The sequence below is a fragment of the Colias eurytheme genome, chromosome 8 (genome assembly GCF_061535395.1).
Source record: "Colias eurytheme isolate Ceu_HAF_F1 chromosome 8, ilColEury1 Martin Lab GWU primary, whole genome shotgun sequence".
Lineage (NCBI taxonomy): Eukaryota > Metazoa > Arthropoda > Insecta > Lepidoptera > Pieridae > Colias > Colias eurytheme.
In genome coordinates, this window is record NC_142987.1 from 7,949,163 (window position 1) to 7,966,651 (window position 17,489).

At 31.9% G+C, this 17,489-nt stretch overlaps 1 protein-coding gene across 1 annotated transcript; it reads left to right on the top strand.

The window, feature by feature from the left end:
* Positions 1-1,120: 1,120 nt before the first annotated feature.
* Positions 1,121-1,681, top strand: LOC149906654 (gem-associated protein 7-like). The gene is made up of 2 exons (XM_090104196.1): positions 1,121-1,252; positions 1,433-1,681. The coding sequence occupies exons 1-2, from the start codon at positions 1,165-1,167 to the stop codon at positions 1,618-1,620; spliced, it is 276 nt and encodes a 91-aa protein (XP_089960322.1). The 5' UTR covers positions 1,121-1,164; the 3' UTR covers positions 1,621-1,681.
* The last annotated feature ends 15,808 nt before the right edge of the window (positions 1,682-17,489 follow it).

Here is a 17,489-nt window from a genome sequence, read left to right on the forward strand (position 1 = left end):
AAACATTGCTTTTTAATTAAGATACAAAAAAATAGGAAGTTTCATACAAAAATTCTGATAAAAATATTGGTTTTCATTGTCGTCCACATAGGGGACAATAAAAAAATGTATGGAGCTTTTTTTGTTACTTTATTTTCACATTAAATTTATGTAAGAATTTGAATCGCAATTCATTGCTTTTTATCAGAAATGATATGCAGTATGCTTAAGTTTAGTCTGTAAAACGTTAACAATGATTTATTTCAGTCGTAACCATATTTTTTTCGAAGATTTTTTAGGGGGACAAACATTTTGTAGTAATGTACAATTATTTTGAAACGACTCTTATCTTTGAACAGAACTGATATTTTTAACTTGAATGTTTGAATTTTAGGACTACCTCTTGATAAGAAGAGGCTACCTTTTCTTTGAACTTTTTCAGATAATGCTGATGCCTGATAATATACGAAATAGGTATCATAAATCATTAATTATTCTTAAGAAAGTCATTTCCGTTGATATGATACCTAAGTTAAGATCTTAAGTATACAAACACACAAATCTATTTTTATGACTTATATGTGCTTATCGGTATGTCTTATCGGCCTAAATCTATTATTATATGATTAAAGATAGATAAGATATTCTATAAGATAGGTTTGTTGGGTCAATTGTCTATAGATAAAATTGTCGAGTCGTGTTGTTTGTTATCTAACCTTCGAGACGGCTTGACTAATATTAATGAAATTTTTTTGTGCGTACTATACTATAAATGATAAGGGTTAGGTAAAACAATGTTTGTCGGCCAGTTACTATTTTTTCTCTATTTTTTAGATAAGATGAACAATAATTATTTAAGTTTCCTAAATTGTCTCCACGAAAAAGCCACGAAAGATTGCTCTTCTGAACACTATGGTCTGGTACTCTGTGTATATTTCTTACTCTGTGGTTCTGACCATCTGACTTTGACATCTTTCATCTTTGGAAAATGTAAATACTATTAATTCAATTTTTTGTAAACAAAGTATCGTTTAAATCCAAATCACCTAATTAAATTATTATTTATGAGAAAATAGAAATATACTTATCAATAATATATATTTATCATAATATAGAACATAGTAGATCATAATATAGAACATAGGTAGTAGATACAAAATATAATTTACATTAATTTTGAGTGCGATGGTTCCCGATAATGATAAATCTAAGAAACAACAGGCAAGAGCTGAATTAAGAGAAGGTTTTCTAAGATCTGTTTGTGAATTACAAGGTAATAGCCTTAAAGCCATGATTATGTATCATAGCTTTATAGGAAAATTATTTATTTATAGTAAATATTTAATTAAGGAAAAAAATGTACCAAACTTATATTAGTGTTTAAGAGATACTGTTTGTGAAGAAGTTATACTTTAATGTTTCATTTTATATAAATTGATATGAATTGTTCTAGGTCAGCCATGTAATATATTAACATATGAGAAATCGACTTTGGAGGCAACATTCTCAGTCTGGAAGCCTGATGGAACAGAAGTACTTGTGAATGATCTTAAAACACCGGCCAATTTAAAAATGCAGTCTGCCATACTGAGGACACCAGATATTTTAGCATTTACATTTGATGTACCGGCAACTCAGTAGCAGTATTAGGGAATTGTATGAATTACATTTAAGTTTTATTAATAAATGGTTTTTATTCAAATATTTGTCTATTGGTATAAACAATAAACATTTACTATAGTAATGGAATTTACATCCCTTTACAATTCATAATCTTTAAAGATGTCAGACTATCAATAATCAATATTATAGGGTTGTAGAGTTTGATTTATTTTTATCTGAGCTAGCTAATCTCAGGAACTAGTTTGAATTGAACAATTATTATGTTTGGCTGTTCATGACCAATAGGAGTGCAGCGTCAATGAAAAACAATGGAAAATAGGAAACTGGAAAATATATTCCTTTTAAGAGATACATTTGTGTGTCTATTTATTGTTAGTAACTGGAATGTATTGTTTGGTTAAATGTGGAATTGTTATTTCTACAATTCCACATTTAACCAAACAATACAATACACAAACAATACCATGTGCCTAAAGGTTTCCCTTTAGGCACATGATATTTCATTAAAAATAAATTTAAATTAAAACTATCATAATTTAAATAAGCTAGGATATACATAATTGATTGATCATTCTACCATTGTCTCTATCCATAATATTTTTTAGGTTCACATTTTTTAAAAGTCATATAGTTACCTACCTAGTCAATGATATTGTCGACTGTTAATCTTGAGAACCCCATAAAAGAATCATTATCAGAATTTTAATCTATAAGTTGCCTAATATCTATGCTTAATGTCTAAACTATAATGATACTACAATACAATCCTTAATAGGTATATAAGTGCTCTGTGCTATAATCCATCACGCTCGTCAATTATTGCAGATTGGCCGATGTAACCTGTCGAACTTTTTAATCCTTGAACGAGCTAGCTTAATCACGACGTTTTCTTTTATCCATTGTAGTCATGATTAATGTGGACAATCGAAAGAAACATGAAAAGATCATATCTTTTAAGATGAAGTCGCAGGCTTTACCTATAATTTATCTTTTATTAGGTATAATCACTACGAAATTTTTTGATTCTGATACCACAGTCGGCGCTCTATTAAAAAAGCGGTATTCCGACCGGGCTTCGCCTACGTTTTCAATGAGAAAACCTGCAAAGTTCTCTTTCCTGTGGGATTTCCGGGATAAAACCTATCCTATGTGTCTTAATCTCAAGATACCCTCTATGTGTTTGCCAAATTTCATTGTAATCGGTACAGTAGTATTTGCGTGCAAGAGTAACAGATATCCATACATACTCACAAACTTTCGCATTTATAATATTAGTATGATAAGGAAAACTACAAATGTAATATATTTTTTAAATTTATTTATGACTAGCTGTGCCGCGCGGTTTCATCCGCATTGCTCGTGCTTGATCCTGTTGGTCTTAACTCTTAGCGTGATGATATATAGGTATAGCCTACAGCCTTCCTCGATAAATGGGCTATCTAACACCGAAAGAATTTTTCTCAACATGATAGGTACGATACATAAAATTGCTACACTTTAATGGAATCTGTGGGGAATTTACTTGAATTTGCCAGGCGCCAATATTAAATTGTGGGTTAGCGTACATAAATTAATGAAATTGAAAGGCGTATTAACATTTAAATATGTCTTTGGTGGGCAAGAAAGGAAGAAAATACGTTTCACTTACAATTCGCAATCTGCATGGAATAGGTAATGCTCGAACTTTAATTTCCAAACTCATCGCCCAACGAATACTCCAATTTTTTAATTCCTTCCATTTCCCAAAACAGTCATTTCTTTGAAATAGAAACACTTGAAATACCTACAACATTCAAAATAGAAAAGCTAAGAAAGCTATTCATAGCGACACGAATGCTGAGAACAGGTGTATTGTGTGGTGTGAGCTATTCTTCCTCACACGAAGCAGACTTGAATCTTCTCACGGACCAACGTACCTGTTGCTCAATCGATTCGGTCGGCTTTGTATGGCGCACACTCCAGTCTTCGCTTTCCCAAGAGCATAAATAGAATGACTGATTAGATGTGGTTACTATAAAAATATACTTAGTTTCAATAAATCTTAAATGTATATATTATCCCAAAATTCAGGAATTATGAATTATGTAGGTACATATATGAAAATGTTGGATTATAGAGCCAAATTCCTATGCCGATATAGAAATTAGCTTAGCCATCTAAGCTTAGAAAATAATATTATACGATGGATGATTCAGAAGCATAGTGGATGAAGATATTGTGTACAAATTATCTGCTTATATACTTTACTCATTTTGAAAAAGTGTGAATAGCATAATCCGAGGGAAAAGCAGGTACCTACTACTTAATTAACTCTATATTGCCAACATGACATGAATTATTCTATCAATTGCTTCATTAATTATTGATCAGACGTGAAATTCCCGTCACATGTCTTATGAATTTAATTTGTATGTACGTAAATAGAAATGAGTGAATTTGAATAATAAAAGGCTTAAGACATGCCTACGACAACCCAGTCACGTTTTAATTTCTTATCAGGTTTCATGAAATGGTACGAATTATGAAGACACGTCTCATAAGAGATGAATACATCCCCTTCGAAGACACGACTAATTACTTAACTTCTTAAGCAGATTAACAACTTTTGAGATCTTCACGAAAATAAGTTACGAGTTGCGTGAAGTCTTCTGGAAAAGAAGCTGTTATTTGGAGGGAACTAATAAGATTTCGTCATTTAATTTTATGCCTCTGAAAGTTTTCTCAAAATTGATTAATTTATCTCTTGAATTATAAGTTACTTCAGATCGAGGGATGCTAGCTAAAGTACTTACGAGTTACGATGTTTCTTAAATAATACTGCTTGGTTTCTTTCTTGGCATAGAGCAGTTTCTACATAAAAAATAGGGACTAGACTAAAATCACTCGTGAACTTTTAAATATGTGAAATGCCCTTTCACTTTTTTCAATTAAAGTCTTATTATCAGACAGATACTTATTGCAAATTCCACTTACTACAATTAGACGCAGTAATAGCTACGCAACGAGAAACTTTTAATAAGGAGTGTGCTAAATAGCTTTGAGTGGCTCATTAGGAGCAAGCACTGCAGTATGTACTTACGGAAACTATGTCTGCATCTAGTTCTATGTAAGATTGACAATTCACTAGCAAATGAAAATCTGATTACCTATGTGTGTCTAATTTTTGCAAGTAGGTACTTACTGCAGTAGATAAGTAAGTAATATTATTTTACTTTGCTTTTGTGTATATTATTTTCAGTTGCTTTTTCTATAAATCAGCAGTTTTCTATAAATTTTAGGCCATCAATTTCCTGTTGATGGGGATTTTTTCAACACCTATCGCGAATACGTTCCCTACGATATTACAAAATAAGAAGATGACGCAGATGATCCTTTTAATTGATATTTATTATGTCAAAATTGTCTTATAATAATTTGTTTCGAAGAACATGTTGAAGATGTCTGAGCTCTTAGAATGTATTTTTGAATGTAATCAAAAAGTTTCCCAAGTTAGTTATACCAACCGAGTACCAATTTAGTATTTACCGTAATTGGAGTTTTCTTGGAGTGTTTGTTATTCTCAAGAGACAGACATGGGGTGGATTCTATGTAGATTACTCGTCAAATAAATGTGTAGGTGGAAAGTTTTTCTCGTAAAGAAAACAGGTCATTATGATGCTGTCGTTTCCATATCTATGACCGTATCAACGTAATGGGCGCTCGTTAAGAACTCTTGAAGTTTTAATTTATGCATGTTGTTATTGTTTTGTTTACTGAGACTACTTCTTGGAAGTTTTATTTTTATTAACCTGTTTGTAAAGAAACGGGTTGTTATTGAAATTGTGTAGGGTTTTAAGCCTAAATTATGCACACCTACCCTAATGTAACTTTCACTAGATACCCATGACTTAGGTATGAGAAGAGAACGGATACATTACCTATCTACAACCAGTAAAAATATTTGCTAAATTCTTTCATTGGAACATTCATATCTTTCTTTCAACCATTGAGTTACTATGTACTACGTAGGTACGTAGTAGGTACATAGTAACTCAATGCTTTTAACTTGAATTCATAAGACGCTGATGTGATGTAGAATATTAGAATGTCTCTGGAAATCCGTCTAGAATTCATTTATTGGTTTCTTTGAAGCGCAATCACTTTAACTGAGTTAGAACTGAGCGTCAGGTTCAAACTCACGGTCTGAAATAAACCCCTCTATTGCAACGTCCAAACGAAATCTGCCAGTCAGCATATTAGATTCCGTTCGGATTTTCCCTTTCATTAGAAGCGAAATTGTAGCGCTAGATATTTGGGATCAACTTGGCAAATTTGCACATTGGCGAGTTAGTTTTTTAACATAAAAGGAAGCCAGATGGTCGATGATAGCTATAACGTATTACTATTAGCAAGCCTTGGCAAATGACTCAAAGTTTGTGATCTACCTATTCGTTTTCTATACAAACATTTACAGGTCAAGTCATTCTGTATCTAACATTCAAGAGTAAAAAAAATCAATAAAATGTGTAAAATCGAAGAAACATAATGTAAAAGAAATGGTCTTTCGAGGTATTCACCGACGGTTTATAGGTGCATAGGCATATGAATTAGCTAGTACGTGGTCTAGCTTTATTATCCTACAGCTTTATATACAAAAATCGGAAGCAAAGTTCGCAGATGTCGTCAAACGAAAACATACAAAGTATAAAACATATTCGTGGTTGATTTATAAAGCCTGTTCTCGATGTGAGCCCCGACCTGGAAACTTTAAATGAGTATCGTGTACACCGCCCTAATTAATTTCCAACTTTTAATGCTTGCTGTAGACATACTAAAATTAGTGAGAGTTAACAAGTGTAGTTTAGTTAAATGTTGGCTTTATTTGCCATCGGGAATAAAATTTGAGTTGTATGAACTTTTAATCGAAACATGATGAATATAAAATGCCATTTTTAATGAGGATGATGGATGAAAAGCATTGTAGAAACGTGCCGTTCAATCTTCGAGAATTTGGACTGCACAAGTAGGCAGTAATATATTTCCGTAACAAAGTCGGTCTATGGCATATGAAATATATTGGCTTAAGGTGTTAAAAATCCAATAAAAACAAATTCAAATTATACATCGTAGAGTGAAAAGTTTGTTTCTATATTACTTACTACCAAGAAACAATAAAACAGATAATATTGTGTACCTAATTATAATGACACACTACTAGGGTACTGAATACCTATATGTGTATATGTTCAATGAATAACATCTACAATTAGAAGGTAAATAGAGCCTTACCGATTCAGAGACAATTAGTAGGTATTTAGGCAAAAAATCACTTGTACTTTTCAACGGTTTTTAGATGGTCAATGGTCATATTCATAGACTAAGTAGGTATTGCTCTTAGGGCGTATTCAGAAAGAAAGCTTGAAACTTATAAGCGCTTATCGGCGCTTGTCATGTTCATATATTTTCCTGTCAGTGCTGGTAACCCGCGCAGGAAAATATATGAACATGACAAGCGCCGATAAGCGCTTATAAGTTTCAAGCTTTCTTTCTGAATACGCCCTTAGGGTATAGTGATATCTATAGTACATAGAGAGACATAATTATTGTCTATACCTAAAAATAATAAATAAAATAATATGAAGACAAGACAATTTCAGTTTGAGTCAAAATTTGTCAAAATTTGGGATTGTAAATAAATCAAAATTAAAAGTACCTTTGTATCTATACACACGATGGAGATTATTCGTACAGCTTATCATACAAAAACTGTTATTGATCACTTGTTTTACAATTTGATTTTTATTTTGTGAAAATAAATTAACGAGCGGAATGACGGAAATAATGTGTTTACAAGATGAAAAGTTTTATGTAGTCCTGTGATGTCGTTTTTATTGCTCTTGTGTCGTCGAGATTTATGAGCATATTTTTAAATTATTATATAAACTAATTATATATTGCGTCGATAATTTCAACCCTTTGTGTGGTACAACAATAAGAACTGTATTTCAAAAATTGTTTTCTATTTATTTTCTAGTTCGTTATTTTCTTACTCCGTGTACTGTGTAGCTGTTTCAATTTGCAGTTAATGATGGCTGACGATTGTTTCTAGTGCATTGTTGGTTGTATCGTGATTGGTGCAATTTACTTACTCAACAGTTATTGTCCAGAAGTTTCAAATTTTATTTCATTAGAGTGGGCACATCGTACAAGATATAGAAAAATATTTAATCAAGAATTCCTATATCATATGCAAATGCCGAGGCAGTAGAGTATAATATGTAGTACACTATCTACACACACTTACATATTTTAGTTTTCACCAAATTTGAAATTTCTATCAATATTTTACTGTAATTACGATTTTCATTTGAGTCAAAATGGAAATCGAAATGAACTAGGATAGTCTAAAAAATGCAATAACGAATTAATTCACATGAACTCTACGGCTTGGTCATCCCAGGGCGGAAGCTTTCATTCTGGTAAAATTGCATGTAAATTACATGTTTGCAATTTCCGTTTAACTTCCAACTCCATTAATAATAATATTTAAATACCCAATGACGAGAACATTAAATCTGCTGAAATATTTGATTAAAATGTTATCGTATTTCATGTTGATTTAACCCTTGAAACTAAGTTAGTGTACGAAGTACGAATGTGGTCGGCGGTTTTATCAAAGGTTAGCTTTAGAAGAGCTCTCCTCTGTCTTCAATCTTGTACTTTGTGTAATAAGTAGAGCTATTCAATTTTACGAGACTTCTGTGGATACGATGTTGTGCTACCTAAATCAAATTTCAATGGCCACATTACATAAGGGTTGTATTGAGTATTGACCTCAATAATCAGTAAAATGAAGGTTTATATTTTGTATTTTGCTACAAGGACAATCGATGGCTTCAAGAAACGTCGAACACAGGAAGATAAAAGGTAGAGATATAGAGAATTTAAAGGAGATACCTAAAGTGTTATGATATATATAGGTGTATTCCTGTAAAAAAATATTAAATACGTACAAAGTGGTTGTTCTTACTTGAAATTTAATCCCTTGTCACAATTATTAAGCGTACGAAAATGATTAACACAAAGCAGATTAAAAAGATCTCATTTATTTTTTAGACACGGTCTGTTCATTTAATATGGATACGTCTAAGTTAGCTCTTTGTGTCGTCCGCAAACCCTTCTGTTTGCGAAGGGACTGCCAAGTTACGAATGGGAATCAATATTTGTTTGCGTCCTCTTCACCTTTTTAATCTGACCCTCGGCCAACTTTGTTTGTTGTTGTCAAAGACGGATTAGCTGTTATTCCGAATGAGTATAAAATGATAAAGCTTGCTTTTCTTTAATTAAAGGTTTTAGAATTTAAAATTGTTGGCACCTCTATATTTTTACAGCTACATTTTTAATAGAATGTAATTTATTATGAACTAAGTACCTATAGACCTATTGTAATCACCTGATTGTGTGTTGTTTTTATCGTTTAATTAAATAAATATTGGCTGAAAGCTTATTGCAAGTAGGTACTCAATATTCCCGCAATATCTAGAACCTACTCGTGGGTAAGATAAATTATAATATGTTCAATGTTCATGCATGGTTGTATTGAACTTATAAAATACTTAGCTGTTTTCAACAAATTAAAAATTATTATCTGAAACATAATGGTTTCCATTTCCTTAACTACTTTTTATATTTTTCGTCAACTCCCCCACGCGACGTTCAAATAAGACTTAAACGTAGCTGTTGTTGAGAGAACAGAAGTTTTTGTATGCTCAAACTCCAGTTTACCTGTTGAATGCGCGGTTTTACGTGTACAGAAGTACAATGCGAATGTATGGAATTGTATAAATATAAACAAGGAAAGTTAGAGAGTTATTATTCATATTGTATAATGTTACATGCAAGTTACATGCCTTGTTTTGTTAACAACCAATGACAAAGCCTTATGACAAAAATGTGTTGAGTTAAGAGTAGCAGAATTATTATACTTTCAAATAGAATTAGACCGGGAGATACTGACACAAAATTTCGAGTCATTTGTAACAGGATAGCGGTTCTACAGGGTTCTTAGTACGCAATGACAAAAAGAAAAATGATGGTGTGAACGCTGGTACCGGCGGCTTAGTCGCGTGGGCGTTAGTCGAACTCGCCGGAAAATAGCGAAAGTCAAACGATTTGTAACAGTATGGCACTTATTTTTCCTGGAAGTTTGAGGATCAAAGAATATAAATACAAAATTTCAAAGATCTAGGTGTTGGAAATCTTCACTTATATAAATTAATACTAAATTAATTTTTCAAGTATGACAGCACTTTTTCCCCCTACTAGAAGTATGGCAAATATAATAATGGTCACATTTTATCAAATACTCTCCAAAAATCCAAATGCAATACTGGTACAAAAAGTTTGGCGAAATAAATTTTTTTTGCAGATTTTCGGCGGTATGGCGACCATTTGGAATCGTCCGAAAAGTATGGCATGGCGATTTTCGTAAATGGCTGCACGACGATGGTTACCTGTGCAAAAGTTAGCCTGGTACAAATGGTTGAATAATTGTTTTATTTAAATCAACATATTCGCGTCGGTATGGCGGGCTGTAAGTCACACCGGAAAAGTATGGCATGACACTACCGCCTACTTCTTTTTTATGGGCTATCGGTAAATACTAAAATTTTTGTGTTACAAATCGTTTGACTTTCGCTATTTTTCCGACGAGTTCGGCTAACGCCCACGCGACTAAACCACCGATACCAGCGATCACACCATCATTTTTCTTTTTATCATTGCGTACTAAGACCCCTGTAGAACCGCCATCCTGTTACAAATGACTCGAAATTTTGTGTCAGTATCTCCCGGTCTAAATATTCACTTTGAATACAAATGCAACAAAATTAAAACTACGTGGTTGCATTTTAAGCCTTTTCGGATAGACTGGGATTAAATTTTGTGCAAGCCTTTCTCATATTCTATGTTCACACAAAAACTTTCAAATATATATTTTGAATATTGGAATATCGATTCGCGTGTGTACATAATGTGTCGGTATAGTTAGTTTAGATAAGTACACTCATTTTTTATTTTTTCTCTGGCCTTTATTTCAATATAATAATGTAGTTATTACTTTAAATTAGGTGCTTAGGAACAGCGGGTGGGTGATTTATCTGCACCCCCTCGCTAGAGACTGGTAAATAAAATGACTTCTGTTTTTACGCAGAATTGTTTTTATATTTTTGCGCCAGCTCATAATAATATCCTCGTTTTTAATAAATAATTATAGCTAGATTTCGTCGTTAACATTGCTTATATTTTTGTAATTTAGCGATTTGTCTAGAACCTTATGTTTTTATTGGTCAGAAGGTCAACATTTGGTGAAACCTATAAATCTTGAAACCATTCATATTACTTTGATCCAATTTGTTCAAGTTATGAAGGCAGAAAATTTCTCTCCTTTTCGTAGGGCATTTATCAAATCACATTGCTCATAATTCTTCGTTGAAATACTTGAAGGTTAAGAAATTTTACATAGAAATCGTGTCTTTGGGAAGATTACCTGTAGACTTCATTCTAAAGAAGCTTATTTGTTCGTGGACTGGAACTTCTGGGAATAACTTATTACTTAGGTAAAAGATGTTATTGGGAATGTGTTTTGAAAGCATAATTTTAATGTATGGATAGAATATAGGTCTACTTTTTCATGCTAAATTTCGTATTAGGTAACTAACTATATTAAGTCAAGACTCAAGTCACCTGCCCTTTAGTGCAAAATTATAATTATCTTACAATACGAACACCAGAATAAATAATGTGTCTTGCACCATCTAACCAACCTTTACTTGCATCTAAACCAAAACAAAATCCCGAGGCTGTTACGTAATTACATCTCTTCTAATAGTGAGCTAAGGTTCATTTAATTGAAATAAACAAATCTATTGGGAAATCCAGCTGAGGTTAGTAATGTTCCCGACCTCCATCGCACAAATTACCCACCTCGTTAATCACTGGCCGGACATTCTTACTTACCTACTGAAATATTTTACACAACCATTTTCATTTATTTATTTCTAAGCTATGGAATCTGGTGATAAATTGGTCAAAATAATACGGCACTATTAGTGATGCCTTGTGTTCAGTATGTTCTTAAAGGTAATCTATACTAATACTTACATATTATAATAAAGCTGAAGAGTTTGTTTGTTTGAACGCGCTAATCTCAGGAACTACTTGTACTTCATAATTTTAAAAACTCTTCCCTGTATAATGTATTTATTTCATACTATCCTTCATTTATTGATGCAAGTTTTGCCCATTGAAAAATATAATATATAATCTTGATGAGCTACGGAATTTATTATACCCAGTTCTGATATTGATGATCATAATTCAGGTTAGAGTGCTACTTCACATTCTACGACTAAACTAGAAACAGATTGCATGATCGACAAACATCGAGTTTTATATCGTCGTAGAGATATGGTAATGTGTTTTGAAGTACACCAATAAAACACACCATGAAGCAGCCAATGAAGCTGTATAACGGAGTCTATTGTCTAATAGTCATTGCCCCAATTGGAATCTTGATTCTTAGTCTTGCTTCTCAATGAAATATAGGATAACTACCTATATAATAATAATTATTATTATGTAACAGAGTTGTTTTTCTCGAAACTAGAAGAGTTTTGGTAGTTTTGTGAAAACCACGGATTTATGCCAATAGGTAGGTGTTTCGATGTGTGTCGATGGGTTCTACGAACATTTTTGCAGGAAGAACCTCGACATAAGCCGTAGCACGTGTTCTGCTTTTTGCATGCCATGAAGATGATTTTATAATTAGGATATCGATGCGGAATAAAATATATTAAAAAGATTAAACATAGTTATAGTAATTATACAATTGATAAGTGTGCCTTTTATGGATCCATCTTACTGAAAACCAAGATGAAATATCATATCTAATACAGCACTTATTCTAAGTGCTATATATTATGTGTGTAGGTAAATATTATTAAATATTAAATTCGTAATTTGATTGGACAATCAGGAAAATTAGATTTTACCAAATCATAAAAAATGCAGATACAATAACATAGAACAATGTATGAAATGTACAATGGACGGCGACTTGTGCGTTAATTTTTAAAAAGCCATTCTTCCGAGCCGAAATGAAATGAATAAGCAATGTATTGTTGATAAGCGCGGATTCCTATACATACCTTTGTTCTTAGTATATAATAAAAATTTGTTATTTGTTCATTTCCAGCTCTTTATCGTATCTGTTTACTTTATGTGAGAAAATAACAATATTTTTTTCTTGAGCACACAATTTATTTGAAAATCTTTGTTTATTGATGTAATTTATGTGAGGATCTGGAAAGTTGTATTGCAATTTGTTTCGAAGCATCGACTGTACATTTAGCTATAATAATTTCAGAATTGACTATGTTTCTGAATACTGGATAAATTAGAAAAATGATATATTGTTATAAATATGTAGCGAATCTATCTCATAGGTACTTCGGAGAGGATGACAGTCACTTTTTACCATTTTTTTTAATCCTTATCTTTCCATTTCCTAAAGAGAATTAAACAGGTAAGTACTCTGCTTAATCCGTTCACAAAATATAAAACAATATTATTTCCTTCTCCTTACGGCGAAATTTATAATAGAACTTTAATACCTTTGACGAAAATGTAATGAAAGCGTTCTATGCATTGAATTTTGCATAAAGCAAAATGGATACCCTGTACGTTTTTCCAAAGGAAAGAAAATCTAGCTCGTAATAGCGTCACCCGGTAAAGATTATATGCAGCATAATTTCAAAGCAAACTTTGCGATTGTGAGCAAATTAATTGTTTAACTAAGACATCCAATTAGCGACGTGAGCCGCCCAAAACTTTCACAATTTTTGGGCGTCGCATATATTTTGTTTTCCGTTTACCGATTCCGACATAACCTTTTAAGGATTCTATGAGTTTGCTCTATATAATGTACATTTTAAACATATTTAATACAATTAAATACTTATGAAGCTATCCCAACTGTAGTACACCATACGAAAAAAGTTTAATTAATTCTGAACATATGTAGGTATAATGTATGTTGGGTAAATCTTGTTCTAAACAGATTTTTATGTACAATTGTAGGTTATATATAAAAAAATGTTGTGTGGTTTTATGAAACCACGGTAAAAGTGAAACTTAGGCACAAAATTATCGTATTTGTACGATAATTATCGTACGGTTCGACCGTCACGCGACATGCGCTACACAGACCAAAAAGTTTGAGACGATGTAATAAAAGTTTCACTTTAAAAATATTATAACCTAAAATTGTATATTAATTAGGTACCTACATATTTCTATGATCTGGGAAGTTTATCGTGTGGTAGACACAACGCAAGAAGCCATTAATTGTAATAACACTTTCCATTGATAAAATCAAGTAATGACTTATAATATCCGTTCTGAAATAGCAGCGGTCGTGAGATATAGATTCCGCTCGAACATCTGATACTCGCCTCGATCATACAAATTTACATCGAAACCGACTTAATGAGATTTTCGATAATGCTTCCGTTACTCTTCGTGTGTCAGAATATTGATCTCCAATATTAGCCTTATTTCCTACCAATTTCTTTTATGGAAAATATTTTAACACACTTATCTAGAATAGTATCTACCTATTTAATACCTACAATTTTTTATAAATTTTGCTCCAAATGGGATATGATATAATAATCATTTCATTTGAGACAAAGCATAAATACATTTAATAATGAATGTTCGCTTTGAAAAGCACCAAACAAACCATGCATATTATATCTATAGAATTTGAAATTTAGACTAAACATTTCATAATGATGAATTAGTACCTATGCCACACACAATGTGGCAAATAAGAAATTATAGAATAACATCCACTGAAAAATGGTTATTAAGCATATTTTGTGTTTATAAATTTACTAAAAATTATTATGTACTAAAAACGTTTAATACCTTCTCTGTAATATTTAACTTTTTCATACTTTTCTTAAGTTACGGCTATGCTTGAGGCGTGCTGAATTGAATAAGTTATAAGCTTTCTAGATTTTTAATTTCCTGCTGATGAAAGTTAGTTGTGAGCTTGTTATATTTCTTCGCGTTAAATTTGTATTGCGCTTGGTATGATTTAGTTATTTATTACTATGATTATTAAAAAGTACAATATACATATTATAAATTAAGGCATGTATTGAAAGAATTAGGTACCTATATAGTATAAGAAAAATAATATATTTACCTGTATGCAAACGGCACATTGTGCTGGTGTAAGGAATGCCTTTAACATATTGTTTTCCTTTTTTTGGATTTTTTTCATTAGATACACATATTCTACCTGCAGAAGGTAACGTTGATTTACGTCGAGATTTAAAGGAAGGAAATATGAGAGCTTGCTATTTAACGACATCTTGTATTATTGAATTATTCGTCTCGACGCTCGTAAGCAGCGATGTGAACGTAATTGGAAAATGTTCCTTTGTCATTATCTTGTAATTCGGTGTCTTGGGAATAAAAAACGATATGGTTGTTATTTAATATAGTACTCTTTCTAAATGATTATTTTTAAATCTGATAGTTTGAATATGTGTAGAAAATAAATACCTAAATATTTTTTAAGGACAAAAACAAGGAGGAAAATGTAATTTATTAACACGTTTCCCTATTCCATATTTATGTTTTTTTTTATTAATCTTAACTCGTGAGTTATTAATCAAACATCTTTGAAACATACAAAGGCTCTACGACTAGATAGAAATTAAAAATCTATTAAAACCAATCACACTAAAATATAATGTGTGGTGAAGTAATTCAGTATCGAAATGCCGTAACTTAAAACGTCGATCACCATTACAGTGAGTCGTGCGGAAATTACAACTCATGTTGCTGCCAGAAGCGACCCTCGATACGTCAATAAAATTCCTAAATACGGAAACTACATTAAAAGTTCTTATTAAGTGCTATTAATTTACAAATTCATACTATCGTGTTCTTGGTAAACCAACTAAACAAGCATAAAATAGGTTGCTCTATCTGTGAGTGAGTGCAAGAAATATTGTGTATAATTATATAAAATAACAATATGAGTTGATTGTTGTTGTTTGTTGTTGATTGAGTACTTCCTAAATACTTCTTTCTATGTAGGTACAAAGTTTTGAATCTTAGGTCAATGAAATCACATCTAATATGCGTCATTAGTTTAAACCGTAAGTGCGGGGTCTTAAAGGATTCATATATATCAAGGAACTGTTCTTACAACTGACCTTCTCCATTATCTTGAACTGTTTGCTTAAATATTTGCTAACTTAGTTTGAACAGTTGCCCGTGGTACTAAGCTTTCCTCTTGATTTATTAAATAGTCCACGGATTTCACAAATTTGAACAGACATTTCAAAAAGTCTCATCAGCAAGTTTGTTATTATTGTTAGATTCACTGCTTACTTAGATTAAAGAGAGAACTAAGAAAACTTGGTTGAATACCCTGAAGATATTAAAATAAAAAAGAATAATACCTACCTATTAGAATACTAGACAGATAGGAGGTACATATTACCTTTAATAAAGTCTAAACGAATGATGAAATAACAAAGTTTATATTACCAAACGAACATAAAAGTTTACGGACGTTTCTATACGGGATAATGCGATCCTACATAAACTTTCCTTGAAATTGTCCCTTTTTAACGTGTTATTTCAGTCATTTAAATTTGAATATGAGAATAAAATAAAAATAAAAAAAATAACTAGAGCACACAATAATATGTGAGTGTCATTTCCTTTGTATGTATTAGCCGTAATGCCAAGGTTTCGAAAAAACTTATTACCTAGATACTATCTTTTGTCCTTACCGTAATTTTTTTATGAAATTAATCCATACTAATATTATAAATGTGAAAGTAACTCTGTCTGTCTGTCTGTTACTCAATCACGCCTAAACTACTGAACCAATTTTCATGAAATTTGGTATGGAGATATTTTGATACCCGAGAAAGGACATAGGCTACTTTTTATCCCGGGAAAATGACGCAATCCCGGAAATCCCACGGGAACGGGAACTATGCGGGTTTTTCTTAGACTGCGAGGGCGAAGCCGCGGGCGGAAACCTAGTAGTTAATAATTATTAAGAATTTTAGTAATCTAGATTCTAGGATTTCTGTGCAGACTAATTATAAAATATAAAACCCGTGTTTATACTTACTTAGTGGATACTTTTTCAGCTTGACTGCTCGATGTATTTGGGTGGATCTTAGGTATATATAAAAATGAATCGCAAAATGTGTTGGTAAGCGCATAACTCGAGAACAGCTGAACCGATTTCGTTAATTCTTTTTTTATTATATTCCTTGAAGTACGAGGATGGTTCTTATGTAGACAAAACGTAAACATGTACCACGGGCGAAGCCGGGGCGGACCGCTAGTATAATATATTGACAGCCTCTTTCATCAACCCACGTGGTCGCAAGTAATCCTGATATAAATACGTCAAAGGTTTCTTTCAGTGTATCCTCCTGTGTACGATATGAATTTATTCTATGCCAATTCAGTATCTTTTTCATAACTAACAGTGTTTGGGATTCATTTAATTAGGTAAATGTTGGTTCTATAAACATCCGACAATTTTTTTTATTTAAATATTGTAATTTGAAATCATTATGTAAACATATAACTACATAACGAAATAAAATATTTCAGTATTTTAAATTTGTAAATTGTCAAATAGGTACTTATCGAATATGTGTTTAAGGGCTTGGTCTAGTAGTGCAAACAAATGCATCCTGTCATCTTATATGTAAATAATACAAATGTACTAAGGGAAAGTTGCTCCACTTAATTTTTAAAAATTAAATCATACGAATGCATAATTTAATATTCGTAAT